The 23,846-nt window shown below is 42.9% G+C and overlaps 11 protein-coding genes across 11 annotated transcripts; 8 read left to right on the top strand and 3 right to left on the bottom strand.

The window, feature by feature from the left end:
- Positions 1-417: 417 nt before the first annotated feature.
- Positions 418-1,947, bottom strand: Bfra_003477 (putative short-chain dehydrogenase reductase family protein; the record flags this gene model as incomplete). The annotated part of the gene is made up of 7 exons (XM_037333883.1): positions 418-538; positions 590-782; positions 840-871; positions 942-1,113; positions 1,220-1,461; positions 1,553-1,642; positions 1,688-1,947. The coding sequence occupies 7 exons, from the start codon at positions 1,945-1,947 to the stop codon at positions 418-420; spliced, it is 1,110 nt and encodes a 369-aa protein (XP_037193970.1).
- A 771-nt stretch (positions 1,948-2,718) lies between these two features.
- Bfra_003476 (putative 3 exoribonuclease family protein) lies at positions 2,719-3,931 on the top strand (the record flags this gene model as incomplete). The annotated part of the gene is made up of 2 exons (XM_037333882.1): positions 2,719-3,231; positions 3,311-3,931. 2 exons carry the CDS (start codon positions 2,719-2,721, stop codon positions 3,929-3,931), a joined length of 1,134 nt encoding a protein of 377 aa, XP_037193969.1.
- Positions 3,932-4,075: 144 nt separating this feature from the next.
- Positions 4,076-4,919, bottom strand: Bfra_003475 (putative major facilitator superfamily protein; the record flags this gene model as incomplete). Its single annotated transcript, XM_037333881.1, has 2 exons — positions 4,076-4,516; positions 4,578-4,919. The coding sequence occupies 2 exons, from the start codon at positions 4,917-4,919 to the stop codon at positions 4,076-4,078; spliced, it is 783 nt and encodes a 260-aa protein (XP_037193968.1).
- Positions 4,920-5,290: 371 nt separating this feature from the next.
- Positions 5,291-6,575, top strand: Bfra_003474 (putative cytochrome c protein). The gene is made up of 4 exons (XM_037333880.1): positions 5,291-5,437; positions 5,855-6,045; positions 6,113-6,207; positions 6,417-6,575. Exons 1-4 carry the CDS (start codon positions 5,422-5,424, stop codon positions 6,439-6,441), a joined length of 327 nt encoding a protein of 108 aa, XP_037193967.1. The 5' UTR covers positions 5,291-5,421; the 3' UTR covers positions 6,442-6,575.
- Positions 6,576-7,033: 458 nt separating this feature from the next.
- Positions 7,034-8,806, bottom strand: Bfra_003473 (putative anthranilate synthase component i protein; the record flags this gene model as incomplete). The annotated part of the gene is made up of 3 exons (XM_037333879.1): positions 7,034-7,239; positions 7,330-8,734; positions 8,795-8,806. 3 exons carry the CDS (start codon positions 8,804-8,806, stop codon positions 7,034-7,036), a joined length of 1,623 nt encoding a protein of 540 aa, XP_037193966.1.
- Positions 8,807-9,257: 451 nt separating this feature from the next.
- On the top strand, positions 9,258-10,212 carry Bfra_003472 (uncharacterized protein; the record flags this gene model as incomplete). The annotated part of the gene is made up of 3 exons (XM_037333878.1): positions 9,258-9,776; positions 9,841-9,920; positions 10,014-10,212. The coding sequence occupies 3 exons, from the start codon at positions 9,258-9,260 to the stop codon at positions 10,210-10,212; spliced, it is 798 nt and encodes a 265-aa protein (XP_037193965.1).
- A 2,596-nt stretch (positions 10,213-12,808) lies between these two features.
- Positions 12,809-14,377, top strand: Bfra_003471 (putative meiotic recombination protein dmc1 protein; the record flags this gene model as incomplete). The annotated part of the gene is made up of 10 exons (XM_037333877.1): positions 12,809-12,853; positions 12,907-12,943; positions 12,998-13,053; positions 13,119-13,214; positions 13,265-13,374; positions 13,426-13,469; positions 13,519-13,790; positions 13,845-14,045; positions 14,096-14,258; positions 14,310-14,377. 10 exons carry the CDS (start codon positions 12,809-12,811, stop codon positions 14,375-14,377), a joined length of 1,092 nt encoding a protein of 363 aa, XP_037193964.1.
- Positions 14,378-14,807: 430 nt separating this feature from the next.
- Positions 14,808-15,737, top strand: Bfra_003470 (putative meiotic recombination protein dmc1 protein; the record flags this gene model as incomplete). The annotated part of the gene is made up of 1 exon (XM_037333876.1): positions 14,808-15,737. The coding sequence occupies one exon, from the start codon at positions 14,808-14,810 to the stop codon at positions 15,735-15,737; it is 930 nt and encodes a 309-aa protein (XP_037193963.1).
- Positions 15,738-16,662: 925 nt separating this feature from the next.
- Bfra_003469 (uncharacterized protein) lies at positions 16,663-17,193 on the top strand (the record flags this gene model as incomplete). The annotated part of the gene is made up of 1 exon (XM_037333875.1): positions 16,663-17,193. One exon carries the CDS (start codon positions 16,663-16,665, stop codon positions 17,191-17,193), a length of 531 nt encoding a protein of 176 aa, XP_037193962.1.
- Positions 17,194-18,798: 1,605 nt separating this feature from the next.
- On the top strand, positions 18,799-19,470 carry Bfra_003468 (putative ump-cmp kinase protein; the record flags this gene model as incomplete). Its single annotated transcript, XM_037333874.1, has 2 exons — positions 18,799-19,099; positions 19,157-19,470. 2 exons carry the CDS (start codon positions 18,799-18,801, stop codon positions 19,468-19,470), a joined length of 615 nt encoding a protein of 204 aa, XP_037193961.1.
- A 934-nt stretch (positions 19,471-20,404) lies between these two features.
- On the top strand, positions 20,405-21,194 carry Bfra_003467 (uncharacterized protein; the record flags this gene model as incomplete). The annotated part of the gene is made up of 2 exons (XM_037333873.1): positions 20,405-20,746; positions 20,841-21,194. 2 exons carry the CDS (start codon positions 20,405-20,407, stop codon positions 21,192-21,194), a joined length of 696 nt encoding a protein of 231 aa, XP_037193960.1.
- Positions 21,195-23,846: the final 2,652 nt, after the last annotated feature.

The following is a 23,846-nucleotide window of genomic DNA, read 5'->3' as shown; positions in this document are numbered from 1 at the left end:
TCGCTCGCGCGTCATTGCTGTTAAGGTTATACTCAGTAGGATTTATTAGGCTAAGTGCCGTCGTTCTAATGATCACTATGATCAGGATGAATGACAAATTGTCGTCAACGATTAAGATATGCAACAAAGTGTTTTAATCCAAATACTTGGCTCAATTGATTGGGCGTACCTCGTTTTCTCACATGATCCAAACCCATGGGGTTGAAGCAAATGAACAGAACATTGGCAGCACTTATTAGCCAAGGGTCTCTGGAGGTTACATTTGCAAGATCTCGAGATTCATTAAAGCTGAAATACCGAAGTCAAATTGGAGTATTAACTTATTTCCAGAAGAACCCACAAAGTCACCACACATGGAGACAACCACCGGTACAAGATAGGATGGAAACCTTCCATTCAAAAACATCTCGAACAAACTCAACTATGAACTCTCTCGACCACTTCTGGATACTTTTTATCCACTATTTCCAATATCTCTTTCCAAACTTGCACCTGCATGTTTTGGCCCTCGTCTCCAAAAATATTATGCTCAACGGAACTACACATCTTCTTAGCTTACATGTGATCACGGGGGTTGTATAGAACCTACTTCTTATACTTTTCCTCCGTCTCATAATTTGTGTAATGTGCTCCATGTTCCGATGAAGGAGTGAGGGCTGCAAGGACGTAAGTTCGAGCACCACCTTCAGTAGTCTTGCAAGCAAGACCCATCCACAAATTGATAATTATACCCATGGCTACACCGGTGTTGTACTCTCGTCCAAGGTCTGATTTTACCATTCCTAGAACGAATTAGGATCGAAAGTCATCACTCTGAATTAGGTCAAAGGGATAATAACCTGGACAAATTGAGTTCACAATGACCTTGTGCCTTGATTGATATCAGTACATACTATGTGATTACAAATTCGAGGGGTGGGCGTGAGGGGAATAATTCATACTTTCCGTCAGCTCTCAGTGCTAACTTGGCGAGTTCATTGACCGCATACTGTTGGAGCAATTTGGCTAGACCATAACCACTTTGCCCGTCCTTCCAGTTCTCTTTCGCGCTCCAATATTTGAGCACATTATCTTTCGGCCACTTGGAGATGTCAACGCTCCTATGAACTCCACCTGAAAGCTCTATGTTAGTCAAACCTATTCAAAAATCCAAGTGGGTTTCTTTGTAGAGTCGATCAATGTCGACTCATCAAGGTACAAGTGCCTTAGTCTCACTTACTTGTTACTATGCCCAAATGAGCAATTCCTCTTCCAACTGCTTTTATCCAAGGCAGTAGTAGTAACGCCAAGAAAGAAGTTCCAAGAACGCTTATCTCAATCATGGCTTCGTATCCTTCCTTGCCTAGTTTGTGTTTAGTGGAAATAGCTCCAGCATTCAAACAAACGAAGTCGATCTCTTGAATATCCCTTGTCACTTTCCCTGCGAATTCATTTATAGTTTCAAAGGTGCTCATGTCTAACCTGGAGTCTCGGGTTAGTATGTGAACCAAGATATAACTATAGCGACAATTTCAAGCTGTCCAATAATCTGCAATAGCCCGTTATATGTCACCTTTCAACATTTGGAAGCCCGTAGACATCTGAAAGTAATTCAATATTCCAGCTGATCTGAATACTTGATGGAACTTCAGAAATCAAAAGGCTTCTATTAGTTGTTCTTATTTTAATACAGTTGAATCAAACTTACTCCATGCATCTTACAATGTTTTTTCCAATTGTGCTCGTCTCATCTTCTATTCTAGCCTTTGCTAGTTCCCCTTTCGCAAGCGATCTTCCGGTTATGATCACAGATCTTGCACCCAGACTGACAAAATGTACTGCAGTTGCATAACCTATTCCCGATGTTGCACCGGTGATAAGAATGGATTTTCCTAAAAAAGTATTGGGTGCTGGAAGGGGGGGAAGGTTGAACTTGTTATTCCAGATAATTGATAAAATAGATGGCATTCTGAAGGATTCTGGAGATAATGATTGGTCAATAAAGGAATTGGATTACTTAGAGGCAGTACAGCTTTGATCACATTCTAATTTAAATTCGGGAATATAAGATGTTCTCGGAGACTTTGGCCCCAGAGCATGGGTAATGGAGGAACATCACGCCGACTGGATTTCCAATCCTCACATGAATCATTTCGATATAACCTTAGGCCAAAATTGGGATGTGAAGAACAGCGCCAGGAATTCGAAACTATCCCAAGGATGACATTTGCATGGGGTCCAAAGCAATATACAAGAACTCATATGCTATCATCCCAAAACTATAGCCTGGTCAACGAGCCACGGAATCGACAAGCTATTCTACATTATTGTTATATAGAGGTCAAGCGAAGGATGAGTCGAGTACTAAACCATTGCCTACAGAGGCGAATTTTAATCACTTCTATATCATCTTTAATAACTTGGTTATTTTTCTTGAATATTATATATAATAAAGTTGACAATTCTTCTGATCTTCATAACTTTATATGATTCATTTATAATTGTTTTTTTATTCGGTTTGATTTAAAAGATCTCAATGGAGATTTGAGTGGTCAGGTTCCGCCTCTTTTTTCTTCAAATAGACAGCCTTGCTTGCATGCATGCTAGCCTCGTCTAAAGAATTTCCACTAGGCTGGCTCTCGCAAAGAAATACTGCACAACATCGTGAATAATCCAATCACCTCACAACCTCTCCCCAGATTTCCAATTTGGTCGCTTGTGAAGAGTTCTAGATCCAAAATGCCACCTTCTTCTACACAGCCTCTTTTACTCTCGCCCGCCGAACTCTCTTACCTCCACACATCCCTCTCTCTCAACCCTCCAATTCGCCCTGACGCCCGTACGTCTACTCAATTCCGTCCTCTCATCGCCGAATGCGATGTCCTCCCCGGTACAAATGGCAGTGCGCGCATTTGTTTTGCAGATGGTACCGAAGCTATCGTGGGTGTGAAATGTGAAGTCGAAAAATCGCGACCGACTTATCAAGCTGCAGAACTTGGTCCTTCGGAAAATGATGACGATGACGAGGAGGATGAAGATATGAGAGAAGCGATAGAGAAAGAGAAGCTTGAGAAAGAACAAAAGGGAGAAAGAGATTGGCTGGAGTTGAGTGTGGAGATTCCGGGGTTTCGGGATGACGATAGTATGCCTGTTTTCATGGCGGCCATGCTGAGTGAGGCGCTACTAGCAGATGCGGAGTTTGTGGGAAGATTATGGATTAATTCAAGGTATCATTGGAAGATATATGTTGATGTGAGTTTTCCTCTATACATTTATAATGAAAGATCTCTAATTGCCCAAAATTTAATCATCGCGACTGACAACCATACAGATTTTACTACTTTCACAGCCATTATCCTACCCACTACCCCTCCTTTCTTTAACAACTCATCTCGCGCTTCTATCCACTCGTCTTCCACGTCTCAAGTCTGAAGGTGATGAAGATCCACTCTTTGACGACGATTGGGAAGCTTCCGTCTACTTATATCCTCGAACACCACAATCCACCAACTCCCGACCCCCAATTACACTTCTCGTCATATCCGTCGGCGATAACATAATCTTCGACCCGAGTAAAGAGGAACTTACAGTCGCCGAAGCTGTGTTAGCTATAACCATTGGTGAAAGAAGACGTAAAGATGGAGACGTAGATATGGATTCTAGCTCTGGAAGAGATCTAAGATTGTTGGCTGTGAGGACCGTGGATCTACCAGCTAGGTTAACAGCGCCTGGTGTGCCTAATGCGATGAATACTGCTACTGGAGGTGCGGCAGCCGAGACGACGGATCTAGCATCAACTCAAAGAGAGACAATGAATGAGGGAGGTGTATGGCAACCACCGAGGGGAGGAATCAAGAGAAAGTTGGTCGCGACGATAATTGCAAAGGTTATGGAGAGAGGAGGTGTAGCAGAGGAGGTATTAGATGGATTGGAGACTGTGGAGCTGTCCTAGTGTCGCGGTTTTACAAGGAATTTTCTACAATGATACCCTTCTTCTCCAAACATGTACAATATCTCGTCTCATGTCGGCCTAACACCAGAACAACGTTCTAATCGATTTCAAAATAAAATTGGTATCAAAAGATGCGTCTGGCTCCTACCAAATTCCCAACCATTTCTTTCCTGAGAATTGTTTCTCATAAACAACCTTCTTCTCTCCTTCCTTGCCATTTCCCTCCACACCCCCCTCAGCCGTCTCGGCAATCTCAGCTTCCTTTTCATGTCCCAACTTAATCCCCGGGCCCAAAACCTCTCTATCAGTCTTAGCAGTCCAGCCACCAAAGCCTTCGTCTTTATCTAATCCATGCGCCTTTCTATACGCAGCCCTCTTCGCAACGTCCTCCACCTTATGTTTTCTCCTTTCCATAGTCTCTGCTGTTACATGCGCAGTGTGCAGCTGTAAAACTTCATAGCATGTTCTTGTAAATGCGATTGGGTGTAGAAATAGTTGTGGCCATTCAGGTAGCATATCTCCGAATGGGGAATCGCGCTTAAAGTTTGTGATCCAGACTCCTCCTGCGAGGGTAGAGAGTGTGCCCTGGGATTGAAGGTTAGTTATATGATTTGGGGAAACTGAAAGAGAATGGAATAGGTATTACCAATGCGATCCAGATATGAATGGACTTGTTGTTGAGAAACCAATGCATAAATGTTCCTTCTGGTGGCATCATATTTGGATATTTCTTCACGCTTTGTCTAGCTATTTCTTCGGCGCTCAATTGGGGACCTGGATACCGGGGAGGATCTTTGCGGAGGCGGGCAGGGTGAGAAGGGGGGTTGAATTTGGTGGGTTTCTCGAGAACGAGGGGCTTGGTAGACTTTTTGGATGCATTGTTCTTTGATTTGGTAGAAGCATTGCGAATGGTCGTTTTTGAGGACAGAGACCAGAGAGGAGATCGAAGTGGTAAAAGAAACCTGGGTATAGAGGCTGTGGACGACATTATGAATGATAGACTACGAAAAAATCCTCTTGATTTTGATTGATAGTGTGAGTAACAGATCAACAATCTACCTACCTTGCACCTATGATATCAAAAAATGAAGCTTCTCACAAATTCATGATTCACTCCCGCAATACGTTCACCAACAAGTCTGCATGACGCAAATTAAAAATTTCATTAATCCTCCGTAAGATCCCGACCTGCGCCACATGACCTGACCATTTCAATTTCTCCTATTGGCTGGAGACGTTCGGGAAGTGTGGCTCAAAATGACCTCGTCAATTTCGGGATCAAAAATTAAGCTACGTCTTATTCCTGCAGGTAGAGTACATATTCAAGCAAGATTATTTTTCCTTTTTCTTTTTTAAACCCTCATACAATACTATTTTGAAAATTCCTACCACTTTTCCTCTCACGACCTTACGTTCACGAACCTTCGTTCAAGTCATACATACATAATTACTTTCAGTTCTTTTTACATACATCCTCTTAATTAGATAAAATGGGTTTCAAAGCAGGTATGTTTATTTTTCCTTTCTGATGGGCTTCCCACTTTTGGGAAATGTGAATCGTCCACAAAGAATCTTGCCATTGGGAGTTGGAAGATGCGAATTGGGTCTTCGACTTGCACAACGGTATGGCTCGTGGCTCGGAAATGCTCTGGACGTCTTCAATTGAGGGCGTACTTATATTTTCGATTTGGGGAGAATGTTTGTTCGAGCCGCCACTCGACATTTCAACTCCATCCGCCACTCCGCCAGACTCTGGGCGCCATTCATAAGCTTCTGCAAGCACTCAAGAACCTGGCAGCGTCTCCCTTCTATCTTGCGGCATTAGATTCTCCCTTTTGAATCTCACTCGCTCGCCACTTTGCCCGACAAAAATTTTCATGCCAACACGCATAAAGAACAAATACTTACAACTTTCTTCTACAGGAGACGCAAAGAAGGGTGCCAACCTCTTCAAGACCAGATGTGCTCAATGCCACACTCTCGGTGAGGGTGAAGGAAACAAGATCGGTCCTAACCTTCACGGTCTTTTCGGACGTCAAACCGGTTCCGTTGAGGGCTACTCATACACCGACGCCAACAAGCAGAAGGCTATCACCTGGGACGAGAACACACTTGTATGTTTCACCACACCGCCACCAGAAATTATGTTGTATAGAGAGAGCCGCGTCTAACATGTAATAGTTCGAATACCTCGAGAACCCAAAGAAATACATTCCAGGAACCAAGATGGCTTTCGGTGGATTGAAGAAGGACAAGGACAGGAACGACTTGATCCAGTACGTTTTACTTCCTATTTCTCTCGAAATCCTAAGGGGTTTTCCATATATTACTGTTACCATGATGATTTTCTTATTCGTTAAACTTCTTACGTCTACTATGGCTATGAGGATATAACATTATTATTCCAATTGTTCCTTCTGAAAGTTCAGCTTGATTGATCTACCTTTTGAGATATTTGAGTCGCAGTAGCTAACCATCATCACAGACACTTGAAGGAGGCTACCGCATAAAAGATTTCACGACCATTGTATACATAGAATTAGACGCAGCGCCTTGTACTCTAAGTTAGACAGATGCTCTCTGGGTAGAAGGAATTTGGGTCACACGTTTTTCGACCTATTAAAATACAAATAACAAATACTCCTCTTCATGTTTTTCCCATTAATCGTGTTCACTTTGACCTGTCATGAATCTCTACCTAGTGTTTCACAAATTTGATTTATCTGAATTTTGCAAATCGCTAGTCGTGTGTGGGTCTGACCGACATTCATAATATGCATCTGATAGTCTATCAACGGTTGGTCGATCTCCGTGTCAATGTTTCCTACGTCAGACATGCACGGACCACACTTTGCACAGACGATACAAAAACAACTCTACAAATGTATTTATTTTGAGTATTTGATTTTTGTCTTTTATCAATCTAAATAAGCCTGGTATTTCCTAAACTTCTACGACAGTCAATAGACCCGTACCGAAGTCGAGTTGTTCTCAGATATTGTCGAGATAGGTGCCAAGCATGACCTCCTTCTGACCCCACCAAGACCACCAAATTTCTTCGTCTCTCTTGGCCCGCCATTTCAATGTTCGATTGGTCGAGTTTTATTCTGCTGCGAGATCAATGTGAGCCTTCCCCTCGGGTCTTGTGGGTAGTGAGGCGTCCCCAGTCACAGGGCTGGGTGTGGATTTAGATTGGATATTCGAGTAGATTTTCTCGGCGCCGGCTATACATTGCATGTTGGCGCCAAGTTTGTTCATAGTTTCCATCCATTCGTCGTATGGGTCTGAGTCGAAGACTATGCCGCCGCCTGTAGGTTGTGTTAATTGATAGAAGGTAAAGGATGAAGGCGTTTGTAGAAAGGGCAAGCTCGGCGCGAAAGAAAAAAAAGTAAACATACCAGCTTGCAAATAAGCAACTCCATCTTTGACCACCATGGTTCTCAGAGCAATACATGTATCCATCTCTCCCTCAAATTCATTCCCTTCCGCATCTACACTTCCATAACCGAAATATCCGACTGCGCCCGCATACACACCTCTCTTCTCTTTTTCCAATTCGGCTATCAATTCCATGGCCTTAACTTTTGGGGCACCGGATACAGTACCCGCAGGGAAAATAGAACGGAAAGCATCGAATCGAGTCTTATCTTTCCTTAACACCCCCGAGACTTGTGAGACCAAATGTTGCACGTGACTAAACTTCTCAACGACCATCAATCGATCTACGCGAGTGGTTATGGGATCGCATACACGGTTAATATCGTTACGTGCAAGATCAACCAACATGACGTGTTCAGCACGGTCTTTGAGAGAACTGCGGAGCTCTTCAGCAAGAGCTTCATCGATTTGAGGGTCTGCATTGCGCTTGACAGTACCAGCGATGGGGTGGGTTATCACGCGACCCTCTTCAGCTTTAACGAGGAGTTCAGGAGAAGCTCCTACAATTTGGAAGTCACCACAGTTGACGTAGAAAAGGTAAGGCGAGGGGTTGACGGTACGGAGGTGACGATATATATTGAAGGGGTGGAGAGAAGTTGGTCTTGCAAAACGTTGTGACGGTACTGCTTGGATAATATCACCAGATGTGATGTGAGTCTTAAGAGTGTTAACATGCCCCTCGTAGCCTTCCTGCCCAATATTTGACGTATATTCATTGTCCAGTCTTATAGGTGGTTGAACGGGTAGAGGTGTATCTGGTGATTCAAGAACGGAAACAACTTCATCAATGGTTTCTTGTGCTTTCTCGTAATCCGCTGAAATCTGTGTGAAATCTTCCGGGACATGAAGGTATGTGATAACTTTTATAACTCCAAAAAATCGATCAAATGCGACAATAGTATCGAATAGCATAAAGAGTGACTCGGGAACTTGAAGAACATCTTTCATAGGTCGTGCAGTCTTAGGCTCAAAGTATCGAACACAATCGTATCCTACATATCCAATGGCTCCTCCTGTCAAAGGTGGTAATTTTTGTCCCGGTATTTGTGCTACCCTACATTTGGACAACTCTGCCTCGAGCGCAGGCAATGGGTCTACTTGTTCGCCATGTCCTTCACCGGTTTTAAGAATCTTTCGAGGTCCAGCTCCTATAAAACTGTATCTGCCGACCTTTTCCGTTGCAGCACTCTCGAACAAGAAAGAATGGTCGGACTTCGAATGCGCGGATATCTTGAGGTATGCGGCGGAAGGAGTAATGAGATCGGAGGAGATTTCTTTGTAGATTGCAACTAAATTGGGGGCATATGACTTTCCTCGAGTTTTGGAAAGCACATTCGATATTTCCGCCAAAGAAGGCGAGATGTCCTAGTTGCTTTGTGAGCTTTTTTCTTGTCAATTCTGGGAGGAGTCATCTTTTCAACATACCCCCACCACCATTTTGTTTGAGAGGAGTAGATTGAAAGTAAAAAGGATGAATACGGGGGGATACAAAAGCTGATTGTAACTCCAAGAAAGTACACAAATAGTGTGAAAGAATTCTGTTAATTGAGTCAATAATAATTCTTTGTGAGTTTGTTACTTCGTAGAACATAAATTGTCCCGCAATGTATTTTGCTATCTAGTAAAGCAGTAAATAAAAGCGGTGACTCATGGCAGAACCTTCCACTGAAAATGCCAACAACAGGACATTTCCACCCCACTACGCGCGACATACCGCTACTTATGTACGTCGTATTGAGATCAGCCATTGGTTTGTATGAGGATTTGTGCATTTTGAACTCCATTTCATAATGCATCCACGTGAAACCTTTACAACAAAATGAATTCTTGGATGCTGCTTAGGTCATAGCGCCTATATAACTTCCTGCATGTAATACTCCAAAGAAAGATGAATATCCTGGGTCTTCGGCGCCATTTTACTTCCCCTCTCTCATTCACGAATGTTGATGCTCCAGCAACTGCCCCATCAAATTCTTCGAATCAGGACTCTCAGGACAACAAGGATGTCTTACTACAAAGACTCAATGACCTCGTAGTCAGGTTGTCACATGATGACGCCGAAGACGATGCCATCACTGCGTTGCACAAGAAGACGGATGAGATGGAGACACTATTGAGAGTGGAATATGCTATGGATTTGGACCCGAAAGTATCTCACAAAAAAGTCAAACCACCGCCGCCGCGTAGGGACTCCAACGATGTGTTCTGGGGACGACCACTCAACACTAGAAGAGAGAGCTACTTACGAAGATCTAATTCTCCGCCACCAATATCCCGTAGCTCTTCATATAGTAGGAGTGTCGTAGCGGTCGCGAAAGCTGCTGAGATAGCAACATCAGCTGAAGCGTTGAATGTACGACTTGCAAAAGCAGTCGGGGAACTCCAGGCTCATAGAATAGAAAGTGATGTAAGTTTATATACATCAGACAACTTTCAATCTGAAGATACGATTGCTCATGTATTATATGTAGAAGATTCTGGCCTGGCACGTCTCCAAGTTGGACGAATGCACGGAAGAGATCACTAATTTAGAGCAACACATTTCGCATCTGTAGGTGCTAACTCTCATTCTCGTTCCCTTGTTTCCTCTCACTTTTCTGGCCTTTTATTTTCTTGAGACTAAGCAATCTATGAATCAAATCAGCCAGGAAGAGCTTGGGACCAGTCAATCACTACTTAACCGTACCCAAATCGAAATGCAAACTATGGCAGCAAAGCACGCGAGAGCTCTGGACGATATAAGTTGGAGGGAAGATTGGGATGAACTTAATCAGGATGTGGACATGAGAGGTAACAGTAGTATAGGGGTGTGGGATGACTCTACCGAGTATTTGGGTAAATAAATATCAACTAGGTTAATATTTTTATGCCAGATATCTCATTGAGGATAAGCGGCAGTTTTGGCTCTACATTTATAAAGAAGTTTGCATAGAGATTAGGAGTTGGGGAAATACCAGTTTTGCATGGCAATCATCAAATTGAGGAGATTGATCAATGTTGAAATATCTTCACTTTGACCATTTAATAATACCTTGACCAAGCGGTCACTGGCTGCGGAAATAGTCATGCTTGCAGGGCATACGTGAAGTTTGAATACGATCAAATCGTACACAATTTTAAGGATAGCAATGCCTCCTTGTCAAATTTCAGTCTTCAATGTATTGATAAAACCGAGGGAGATGGTGCTTTGGGAGTGGGCTTCTATGATGTTGCTAGCTCCATTTTCCAGTTGCACGCTACTCTTACTTTCTAACATAATACATCCACTCCTTCGCCATCCAACCAATACTCACCGTCGCTATAACAGAGGACGGTAGTACTCCTTTCCGAATACTCATAGTCTCAAAAACCAACCACTCGCTAACAAAATGCCACAAAGCTATCACATAAGTCCACAAAGTAATGATATAAATCTCCTTATTCTCAAGATTGTACGCAGTATATACGCGAAGGATGAAAGATACCAAGGTCCAAGTACCGAACAACCGAGTACTCAGATCGGTAACCTGAGATTGCAAAGTTGGACCAGAATAGGTGCGACGCATTTTCGATGGGGGTGTAGCATCCATCGTATGCTACTGAGAAGGGACGCTGCTGAGTTTAAGATTGGATAAGCTTTTTACTTCCTATCTGAGCAACAGGTAACTCACGACAAGAACCCAGTATGGTAAAGTGCCATTGTGTTTGAGGAGGAGGGAAGACATGTCCTTTTGATGTGTTTGAAGTTAAACCTTACCTCGGGACGTAAGAATGGACACGAGAGCGTGTTTGATGTCGGGCATTAATTGGAAACAAACTATGGAAACGCTCTCGGAAGTTCTGCGATGTGGAAGGAAATCTTTTGCAATCGAAATAATTAGTACCCATCACGAACTTTTTCAGTCATCACGTTTTGTCAGCTCCAAAATTTGTGATGGGGCAGGTCATCAAACTCGAAAAGACGAGGTGAAGTTGATACCGAAAATTGTCGGATTTGCTATGGCTGTTGTTACTGAGTGGGTGGTTTGGATTATGTCTTTCGGACGGGAGACATCGAGGGTTAATAGGGTTGGTATTGCGTATTTGTATGACGAGGACATATCGGATTGAAGGAGGGGGTTAGGCGCAGCGGAGAGTCATTCGTGGTTGAACATCAGAAGACAGATTAAGTTATTGGATGGTTTTCGGTATGCTTGCTTTTGAAATCAATCCATTATGCAGTTGTTTCGGTGGTCAGGACAGAAACTTTATGATACTATTGGCAATTCCCAATGATTAGAGTCGATGAAATAAGAACTAATTGATAATCGATTAATTCATTTGTATCACTACGGTCGCATGATGCTCTTCGATAACCTGGTGAGACCTCTCTCATGGCCTACGTCAAAATGAAATGTTTATTTCTAACGCCTATCTGATAAGCATGTTCGAGGGCCTCATGTTCAATCCCATTGGAGGTCAAAAGATAGGCACTTCCAAATGGTTGTATGCTGAGAACACCTAAGCAAAAGATCTACCACCAAAACTCACACGACATAAATACATGTCCTGTTGATCAACCTGCTTGTTGTCTTCATGATTAGTAACGGATCGTGCCTTACTTGGCCCTCTCTTCCACCCTCTGTCTGTTTCTGTTTCTGTTTCTATTTCTATTTCCCAATAGACCTGTACGATTCGATTTCTAGAGAGCATCCTCCTCTGCCTAAGAGCGCAGTTGCACTTTTCGGCTGGCGATTGCGATTCCCTCATGACAATCAAAAAAAATAACAATAATAAACATACAACAGTGGGGATTCGCTGGTGGTCACCCACCCAACTACTAATCCACCGATCTGAAGCTTGTGTATGGCAGAGCGGACGGGATGCCCAATTCTCTTCAGTCTATGGTCGTATGTGTCAGGAGAGCTGTGTTGTGAAAATATATCGAAGTCAAAACAAATATCGCTCCTCGCTTGATCAAGCTTGGCGCCAAATGCCTCCTGCCTAGAGCTTCCCTCAACTTTCACTTTCACCTTCAATTCGAATTTTCCAAACTCGAAAGAACTTCATATTTGATATCCTGCATCTGTATACCTGTATCTTATCTCGAGGCCTTCATCCCTTCAACATTTTCTTAATAAATATACATTCTCGTATTTCCGGATTGAATTTCATTCGTGCCAATCCTCAATTGTTTCTGAGTTTAAGATTCAGATACCTAGTAGTTATCATCTCTTTTTTTCTGAGTATTTATTTGTATTGGTTCGTAAGTTTGAATCCTTCGAAACAGTGAGTATTGCTCTTCCCAAATGATGATTTTGATACGACAACGAAGAGTTTGGAGCAATCTGAAGCGTAGTTACTGAATCATTGTATCCAGCTTCACTTTCAACTTCACTTGAAATTTTTCATCGGACCTTATTATTCGGATCTTTCTTCAAATATCTCAAGCCTCAGCCTTGATCGTAATAAATCATCGATATGGCCATCGCAGCTTCACTTTGCGGTGATGCGAATGAGCAGGAGGTAGGTCGTTTTTAGTCTCATGCGAGAGGTAATTCACTGACACATATCTTTAGAGTAGTATCATCGATATCGATGAGATCCAGGCCCATGGTAATCCGCAAAGTGCTCTTCATCTTTTGTAGTTCTGGGTTCTAATTGAAGCAGGTATCTCTGCCTCGGACATCGCGAAATTGAGATCCAACCTCATCCATACCGTTGGAGTAAGAACATTCTTGCGCTCAGCCATGAAAGGCTGATTCAAGACGTGAAGCTGACCTCGCATCAGACTCTTATTAATACGCCCATCCGAAGATTGGTCAAAATCAAAGGTTTCTCCGACATTAAAGCCGAGAAAGTCAAGGAAGCTGCAAAGAAAGTAGCCGTAAGTACCAAGCTCCGTATTACCTTGTCCCATATGCTCACAGAAGATAGGGCCCCAACACTGGTGGTCAATTCGTCACTGCCGCTGAGCATGGCCACTTCCGAAAGAAGTGTATCAGAATTTCTACTGGTAGCAAGCAGTTGGATGCTTGTTTGAACGGGTGGGCCAATATTTTTAGTTCGACCTGAACTGGAAGTCTAATCTTTTGCAGTGGCTTCCAAACTATGAGTATCAGCGAGGTATACGGGGAGTTCAGTGAGTTTGCTGAGACCCTTGGGATATTTCTCTCACTAATAATTTGCAGGATGTGGCAAGACTCAATTAGCACATACAATGGCAGTCATTGCCCAGCTTCCTAAGGAGATGGGCGGAGCCGAGGGAAAGGTTGCCTATATCGGTAGGAAGACAATAGCTTGCGAAGTTAAGAATTGTGGTGAACATCTGCTAAGACTTGACTGGACAGATACTGAAGGCACATTCCGTCCAGAAAGAATTTCGGAAATTGCAGAGCGATTCGGTGTCGACCCTGATCAAACTCTCGAAAATATCGTTTATGCTCGTGCACATAATACTGAGGTATACCTCGTGGTTCTTTCAGTTCAAATTATATCCTTTACTAACCATAATCAGATGCAGCAGGAATTGCTCGAGGGTCTTGCCCAAAACTTCGCAACTGATGAATATCGTCTCCTCATCATTGATAGCATTATGGCTCTCTATCGTAGTGACTTTATCGGACGTGGTGAACTTTCCGAACGACAAGGTGCCCTCAACGCCTTTCTGCGTAAGGCAACACAAATGGCGGAAGAATTCAATCTGGTTGTCTTCATGGTATATATGTTCTCCTTTTCTATATCAGAGATCTAACTGACACTTTCCAGACCAATCAAGTCATGTCGGATCCAGGTGCCAGTGCCCTTTTTGCAGGAGCTGATGGACGTAAGCCTGCTGGAGGACATATACTTGCACATGCATCGACAACCAGAATCCTCTTGAGAAAGGGCCGTGGAGAGGAACGTGTTGCCAAAGTCGTAGATTCTCCTGGTAAGTTATCCTTGATTTATCCGAGTCGCTTGTACTAATGGCAGAAATCAGATTGCCCGGAACGTGAAGCAACATATATTATTACAACCGGCGGTATCAACGATCCTGAAAAGGCCTAATGATATACACATGCCTCTTAACTTCAAAGTCAGACATGCCTATTAAAGTCCTCATACACGTACTTATAACCTTGCATTATTCGATAACACATTGCTTTGGTTGGGCGTTAATATTATGGAAAGACTCAATGGATAAATTCTGGCATCTTTCAATGTATTTTCCAGTTGCATACTAGAGAAAGGAGGAGTGCTGGTGTTGCTTTAGTTGATGGCTCGAGGATGGTCAGTGATCGGGTGTTTGTGGTACCCCGTAGCTTCGGGCTTAGCTTAGCCTCATCCGATACGGCACAAACCCCTGCCAAATATTTTTGCTTCAAAAAAAGTTCCCTAATGACAAGCTCAATTGAACTAACCACTTCAATTTAATTTCACGCGCAGAATCCGAAATTTTCATCACACATATGCAAATTATCTAGAGATACACTACAACATGTCCAAAGCACCAATTACCATTGGTGACAACTATACCGTCCTTCCTATCGCAATTCCTTCTACACCCGCATACCCCGTTGCGACGACGCATCACATATATTTGCGACAGCATGCTCCAAAGATTCCGTCCGAGAATGATTCGCGGAGTCTCTTCGCAACAAATCTACCTATAGATTCCACAGATATTCATGTTCGAAGCATATTCGCAGCATTGATAGGTGTTGGCCGAGTTGAAGATGTACGATTCGATGGGGAAAAGGAAGAGGTTGTCGCACAAAAACAAATCGAGAATACCTCGCAGAGCAAGAAAAGGAAAAGAGGAAGCGAAGTCGAAATTGATACGAGTTTACCACAAGGATGGGATAGGCAATTGCGCATCAAGGGAAGGACAGCTGTAGTATTATTGGTAGATGAGAAAAGCGTAGAATCCGTTCTAAAAGCTGCACGAAAAACTTGCAAATCAGGAAAGGAATCAAAATACCCTGTTTGGGGTGGAGGTGCTGAAGACAAAGTGCCCGCTTTGGGTAGCGCACGTTATGCAATGAGGCAGGAGTTACGATTCCCTGACAAATTGGCGGTACAGAGGAGTGTAGACGCTTTCATGACGAAATTTAATAGCAAGGAAGAGGAGAGAGAAAGGGAAAGGAAGAGATTAAGGAATGTACCAGATGAAGATGGATTTGTGACAGTAGTGAGGGGTGGAAGGACAGGCCCAGCAAGAAATGAGGCGGCGGAAGAAAAGAGAAGAGAGATGGCCGAGAAGGAGGAGAAGAGAAGAAAGGAGTTGGAGGACGCAGGATTTTATAGGTGGCAGGGACGAGAGAAGAGAAAGAAGGAGGTTGGAGAGCTGGTCAAGAGATTCGAGGAGGATAGGAAGAGGGTGGAAGGTATGAGGGAGAAAAGAGGAAGGTTCAGACCTGAGAGATGATCAAGCCCGAGAAGCTTGACAATGCTACCTTAGACTGGAGATTAGATGGTCTCCGCTAATAAAGGTATGTGCGACAAGTAATTTGTTTATTGATTCGTCCCCTGTTTCGTGATGACACCGCGGGGCCATAAAAGCACATTCTTCCAATGGGCCAATTCCTGTTGGCTTTGAACATGCAATGACTACAAAAACCGCATTAAAAAATCTTCTCAACATTGTCTGATAATTCGCATAATACATCCTTTCATCTGCCACTATGCTCGAATTATTCAATTTACTAATTCGTGGCGCGAACAGACTCATTCTCAGGCACGCCTCAATCATTGAGTAGGCTTATGCCTTTGATCTCATCTGGATCACCTCACTTACATGCCTCAGACAAGCATGTACGGAATTTACACTAGCAAACAGACCCAGCTTAAAACCATGAGTTCAGTCATGAAATCTATAAATAATACCGAAGTTCAACAATAAACCAAAGGATTGTTCTTCTGTTCTTTCACACACAAAGAAATATTTCTACTTGTTGTGTTGAATTTGTTGAGCGAAACAGCTTTCGCTGGATCTCTAACCTCCTGTACAATAAGAATCGATCTTACTTGAGATCATTCTTCTTTTCCTTTATCCGTTGTTCTTGGGTATCCACCAGGTGATTTATTGACCTAGTTGGCAATTGGAGACAATGGATCATACTCAAGTCTTGACATGACTTGATAGCTATTGGAGACCATTTCATCTTGCCCATTGTATATTGATACACGCGGTAGCATAGTCACTGAACAACTAGAGACACCAAGCCAGTTCGAGTATTGAACAATGCAACAAGTTTTTAGAGAATATTATATATATGATTTGTACCATAATGTTGTTCCCCTGTTATCCCCTGCCAATTGCATCCTCCAATCACACTTTCAACTCACTAAGCATGTGCCAAAGTACCAGCGTAGTCTTCTCCTGCAATCACTGGGGCCCACGCAAGATTTCTCGACCCTGCCCATGGGCAACCAGTGAAAATATGAAGGCCGGCTGCTTCATCACCTTGGAGCCAGAAGGAGTCGAGCACCTCGATCGCATGTGTAACTCTTGTAGAATTAAAGAAGATCTCGGAAGTACATCTACACTAACGCACGTGGGGATAGATGGAATACGACGGCCGTTCACGAGAGATGGTATAGCAGCAAGTATGTTACAAGGATCATTGAAGGAGGTCCCAAAAACCAAAGCTGACGAATTGAATCAGGCAGTCGACGATCTTGATGAGAAGCAAAGGGAGGCTGCGCGAATCAATCAAGGGAGGAGAAAGAGACTATCTCAGGCTGACAGACTGGTAGAGAGACAGAAAGAACAAGTGTTGGATCAACTCCATGAACAGCTCGTGGAGCGGGAGAGAGAACGACACGAAGAAATGAAGAGGAAGCTAAAAGCACGATATGAAGGATCAAACGATGAGGATTGATCGGGCAGCTAATACATATCTAGGTGGATAAGTGGCGAGAAGCGTAGGGAAATTCATGCGGCTGGTACGCGCTGGATCGTGTTCCTCCTCGTCCTGGCTTCTCCTTCTTTGGAGTTGTAATCTGGTCCATCTGGACCAGGTGAGTGCTCTTGTTTGACTTAAACGTCCTGTGATATCACTTCATTGCTTCCAGCCCCAACCTTCGTTTTTGCAATTTTTCTAGTCAGTCCAACAACGGGAATGTACCATACGATTTAACGGCCTACGACTCAAGGAGAATAGTCTTAAACGGTACTGGAAACTAAACACTTAATTAATATATTCACACAAACTTATACAAAGCCTTGAAGCCTATATTTCTACCATGATCATGAACATGTAATTACCCCGTGAATGGAAAATAAACGAACCTTTAAAAGTATGCATGGCCCCTGTATTCTGTTCAGAACAAAGCAATAAAAATTACAATGACGTTAATGAATCTTAATATCCTTTGTTCAAAAGATACCCATTGATACCAACCATCTCAAAACAGAAATGCATACAACAAATCACTCAAAACATACTGGATACTTACCTCATGCCCTTTTATATCCGCAGACCAGTCAGACCACAATTGTTAGTCAAAATGCAACACAAATGCCAACACCCAAATCCCATCCCTAGAGTCTACACACAGTCTCCCTCGTAACCTCAAACAGTCCCATCTCTTCCTCGACAAACTCGCAACCGCAAGAGCCGTAATATGTACCGGAGTCTCGTGACTTAGCGGCTGTGAGCCTCACACCGAATCCTCTAATAACCCCATCGAGTGTCTCTCTCCCCAGCCTACTAATGGGTACGTGGATTAATGGGACACTTCTCAATTTTCGAAAATTTTAACAAATTTATTTTTCAATTGTTTGATATCAAGATTTATATTTTGATTGTTCCATTTCTAACGAATGATTACAACAATTTCTAAGATATATAAGTTGAAATATGAAGAGATGTTTGTAAGTCTATTTTTACAGTGACCCGTTAGTCTGTACACCCACTGGTGGCCCTATCGGTGGCCGGCATGGTTTCTGCTTTCACTTCTATATGTGTAGCTCGATGAATTGGTTCTCATGTTTTGTGATCTTCTTTAAAGTGACTGAACTCGATTTTTGTGAATTTTGTGAAGGGAAAGGATTCTTTCTATTCATCCTTTCGCTTACGAGCGATCTGATGGAGCGATGGGTTTGGAACTTCTGAATGGCATAAGTAGAATGATTTTGATTCGTCTTATGATTCACTTTCAACTTCACATCCAAGATTTTCTTGTTTAATCCCGCTGGACAGTAAATTCGAACTATACCGGCACTGAATGGTATATATCTTGACCGCGAATGTGATTATACTCGCCGAGTTCGGCACGCAACAGCGAATCCTTTCCTGGTATATATACTAGAAACGGCTTCATTGCAGCACAACTCTCTACAAACTTAACGAGAAAACTTCAGCAATATCCTGATCCTCACACGAAAAAGAACACTGCCTCTTAGAAGATCGGAAGATCTCACCTCAAAACCAACCTTACCTACTCTTGCCCTCTTCCTAGCGCTCACATTCCCCAGCATCAAAATGATCTCACCCCCAAAATTCATCTTCGTCCTCGGACCCCCTGGTGTCGGGAAAGGAACCCAATGTATGCTCCTCGCCCAGCTATCGAATCCTCATCGCCACATCCACCACATCAGCATTGGTGATATCCTCCGCTCGGAGCTGCAGAAACCATCTAGTCAATGGGCATCCATCATCCGAGCCAATATGGCCGAAGGCCGAACAGGTCCACCCGAGATGTCTGTTTCTATGTTACAGGAAGCGATTTCACAAAGAAGTGAGGATATCGAGCCAGGAAAAGAAATGGTATTTTTGATCGATGGCAAGTCACTTTTATCAAGTACTGAGTGTGATTACTCAAATACTAATAAGAACATAGGATTCCCTCGCAGTATGGATCCCGTCGCACTCTTCGAATCCACAATCTGTGCGCCATCTCTCGTATTCTCTCTACATTGTCCGCTGCAAATTCTGCAAGAGAGACTTTTGTCTCGAGCTAAATCTTCAAGCCGGATTGATGATGGGGTTGAAACTATGCATAAGCGATTTCGACAGCATGCTTGTGCTACTGGACCTGTTATTGAGCATTATAGGGAGCGAGGGTTGCTGGCTGAGATTGATGCGAGTAGGAATGTTGAGGAGGTACATCGGGATGTTTGGGAGGCGGTGAAGAAGATCTTGGGAGAGTGTTGAGGATGAGATAGAGGGGCTGTGTGATTTTACGAGACTTTGATGGGTGCTGATGGAATGCGAGATAGAGCAGTATAGCGATGATGCAACTTTCGTAATATAAGATGGCATCTACGTACGCGCCGTAGTATAAGTGACGATGGAAGTTAGCATATCTACGTAGACAAAATCTTCACTTTCAATGAATGAGATCACTTTGCCATGGAGGTACGAATTAAAGTAGCTAAGACAATGTCGGAAGTTTGAAGTGTCTTCTTGTTTTCCTAGATTCTTCTGTCCTTTCAAAGTGCTTTGATAGGTGAAATGCAAATCCTCAATTTGGGACAAAGTAACCGTACCCTTCGTATTCACCTGTATAAAGCTAAGAATGACAGTGACAACTTCCATTACTAACACCCGGTTGTCTGAGTTGAGACTTCAAATCATTCAGAGAAGTTCTATTGTGAGGCTATATCTTCTCTCCTCTAGAGCTATCCATCCGTCCAAACAGTAAATGAAGACAAAAAACAATTTATTACGTCATGCAAAAATATATATACGCTTCACTCGCCGTTCCTTGAAACATATAATGGAAGGGTTTCAACCCTTGAACTGATTTCATCTGAAGATACTTGAAAATGGAGTATGGCCACGTGTCTAGCGTCAAATTAGGCAATCGCGCTCGAGTTAAAACAGGCCACTGACCAAAATTTCGTTATGATTCACCATCGTCGTTGGGTACGCTCGCTTATGAACATATATAAACATAGCCATCTCCCAATTACCGAATGATCTTGAATCCTCTTACAAAAAAACCACGACCACTCAAATAATCTTCCGATATCTGCTTGCGCAAGAGTATCATTCTACACTTGTACACACAACACCCCAGAAATAAATCAAGCAAACAAATCAATAAACGAACAAAACGAACAAAACTACCGCACAGGTCCACAAGATGGAGATGGACTTGGAAATTTCGCCCCACGCCGGACAATCAGAGGTTCATACTCAAGTTCCTACCTCGCCTCATTTTCAAAACCCCATGCAATATCTCCATGGCGCATGCAGTCACTGCTATCGCGATGATGGAATGGATATTCGAGACAAACAATTAGTTCCGTGCTATCAAGATGGAGAACTGGATCCATTCACTCTTTTCTTACTGACTCCTAGATGGTGTGTAGATTGTTTGGCTCAGCGAGAACTGGCGATTCGGGCTTCATACTGTGATCGATTGATCGAGATGGAATCGGTGGAGTTTCCGATCGGTACTGTGGAGGAGGCTTATATTCGTGGTGTAAGTTTGTGGTTGTAGATTCCCATTCCGTGTTCACAATAGTTGTGGGTTTGGATGAGGCTGAATTTGTTGATTAGTCACTGACATCTATTAGGTTCACGATGGCCGAATTAATGCCTTGTCCCAATCATTTGAAGATTGTGGAGTATACTCGGCTGGAGACAACAGTCTCGTCGTCGATGATTTCAACGAAGTGTTGGACACATTGACCAATATGAGGCTCGGAACTGATACAGCCAACGAAGATAAAAAGATTGAAGAAATCGTCCGAGATTTCAACGATCAGATGATGCTAGAGGAGGACGAACTTAAGTACGAAGTTTATTGGCACTTAGCATACATGGAAGGAACGAAAGATGGTTGTTATATGCAAGCACAGATGGAGTACAAGGCACTAACGATGGATGATCCGGAACGGAGTGAGATGTTGAGGAGAGCTGTGCTTTGATGATTGACCTAGTGGTTATTGGAGAGTTGGGAGCGTTTCGGCACCAGTATTTTTGTAGCGGGGTATATGGAATGGTTTTTTGCGTTAGGTCTGATCCTGGAGTTAAAGGGACCTGAGCATCTATGTATCTGGGGAAATGCCTCGTGCACCGACCTTATCGATTGCGATTGATAGAGTCATGGGCGATGTCCGTGACATGGACGAATCGACAAGAATACCAAGGACAATAAGAATAAACTTAATTATTAGGTGATGTTGCGCAAGCTGAATGAATCTCTAGTCATTTCAAGGTTGTATCTATAAATGGAATGGGGGGGGGGGGGGGGGGGTTTGGCTTCCTCTAAAACCTCGCGAATCTATCAATATCAACTCAAGCGAGTATCTTTCGAAGTGTTGAATGAATGAAATTAAATCTAGACGCTGTAGTCATGATCGGCGAGTCCATAAAGGAGTGAATATGTATCTGCCTTGCGAGTGAGATTTGTGCAACTCGATATTTCTTCAGCAAGCCGTAGAATTGCCAGGCAAGGAGTGTAGGGTGTAGGGTAGGAAAGGCAGGAATGGGTGTGCATGTGTAATCGATGGGTTACTGTGCCCCGAGATTAGCCTGACGCCCATTGCAGACACGGGATATGTACTCCCAAAAGATATAAGACCGAGATGAGTACTGTGAATAGGATGTAGGAAGGCATGCAAATATGTGATATATATGTTTGCAGGTACGAATATATTAACAGGCACAAACTTAGATTTACTATAGGAATTGTCATTGGACGGTATTGACTTTGCGCAGAATTTGTGATGTGCTTTAGGACCCTGTGTATGTGATGTGACTTTTGGTACATCTAGAGTATTGTATATAGCTAAATGAAGACTGTCGACCGAAAGCCTTCTAGAAGATGGCCACGATGACTCCATTTGGGATTGTGCTACTGTCATCGATGCAAGCATACGGCGCAAAGATATAAATGGAAGTCCATGTAAGTTGTAGGTACATCGTTCTTAGTCTAGTTTAAAATCCATTTTTCTTTCCTTTCTTTTTGCGCCTTATTAGTGCTTCTTCTGCTGGCATGTCGCTAAGAGATTCTTTCCCTGCTAGATTGCCATGGTCCCCCATACAATTTGCTTCTTGCGGCTGCTGACTTGCATACATCCCAAAAAGCAAATTGAGAAAATTTTCCGCGAAGAACGTTAAAGGAAGGGTTAGCAAGTGGTCCGATAGAGAGGGGAATATAAAAGAAACATGAACTACTAGAGGTCTTCGTTAAGAAATGTTTCATTATTGAATGTGTTGGTACGGGCGAGCGCAAAGTCAATCCAAGATGCTGCACTGATAAGGAAAGGTGGAGTACATTGGTGCATGGAATAAACATGCAGGTGCAAATGTCTTTTTATCATTTAAAGAGCTATAAGCAAGCTACTGCAACATCGTGGAGGTCTTTCGCAAGCTAAATCATTCTTGCACAACCTCACTCTTCAGTTCTCGCTCTTCATTGAGCTGATCTTTCTTGAAACAGAATGTTGCAGCCTCAGAAAGCCCCCATGAATACTACCAGTAATATAGACATGGTTGCCAACAAGTAGGTATGTATGTTGACTTGTTGAGACACTATATCCGATCTAACAGTGTTTGATATCGTGACGATGGTTAATTGGTACAAGGAATGACCCGAGTAAGTAGAAGCTTTAATCGTCGCCAACAAATCCTATGACGGTTGTTAGAACTTAGAATTCTCCTCGAATAGATTATTGAAGATCGTTCCTATGATTGCCGAGGATGGACAGGAACCATTTGTGTTAACACCGGTAGTTCGAACATATCAGATAACTTCTGTTTGGATTCGTCCCTAACCCGGAAGTATGTTTGAAAAGGAGTCGAATGTATTTCCTTCTTGAGGAATAAGTAAGACACCGGTAACCGGATTTAGCACTCTTGTTTGAAAGACTCTAACGGAGCAGTCCAGATCACGTAAGAATTCCGCAAGATTTATTCCGACGATCTTCAAGGTGTATGGATGGGGATGGATTACTGGGATATCAAAGTGACTGGCGATAGTCTGTCTTCATTCAACAGGTGGTTACAGTAGAATCTATGGATACTCGTTAGATCATTAAACTCAGTGGAGTATCAATACAGAGTACTTTATTTCCGAATTTATCTGATATCCTCGTCCGTTGTCACCTCAAGTTGATACAAAAGCCTCAACGGGTATCTGTATGGTTTTGTGGTTTGACCAGACTGTCGAATGAATGTTTTCGCTTAAGTGTAACCAGTTGTCGAGAATCAAATCTGATCAATCAATATTTGTTGTACTCTCTCTTACCAAAGACGTTACTTTATTAGATTACTTAAAAAAGAGTTTGCCATGGGGTTGTTACCTTGTAGAGAGGCGTCTGCGTACTTAGTACGTTATCCGCTCTGTATTGCCTAAAACAGTGCTAAGCCTTCCCCAGAATCCTCTTAATCAATTATCAGCTTCAGCTCTGGTGACTGGGGGGGGCCTTTTGACGCACATAGAGTAATCATATAGTCATACATCAACTGTATGTATGCATGTATGTGTGTGTGTGTGCGCGTGCGTGTGTATGTATGTATGTATGTATATCTAGGTATCATTAGATTCTTTACACATACTCAAGGTAGCTTCGAAA

This window comes from Botrytis fragariae, assembly GCF_013461495.1.
Source record: "Botrytis fragariae strain BVB16 chromosome Unknown tig00000045, whole genome shotgun sequence".
NCBI lineage: Eukaryota > Fungi > Ascomycota > Leotiomycetes > Helotiales > Sclerotiniaceae > Botrytis > Botrytis fragariae.
The sequence above is the reverse complement of the archived record's forward strand: the minus strand, read 5'-3'. Positions and strand labels throughout refer to the sequence as shown.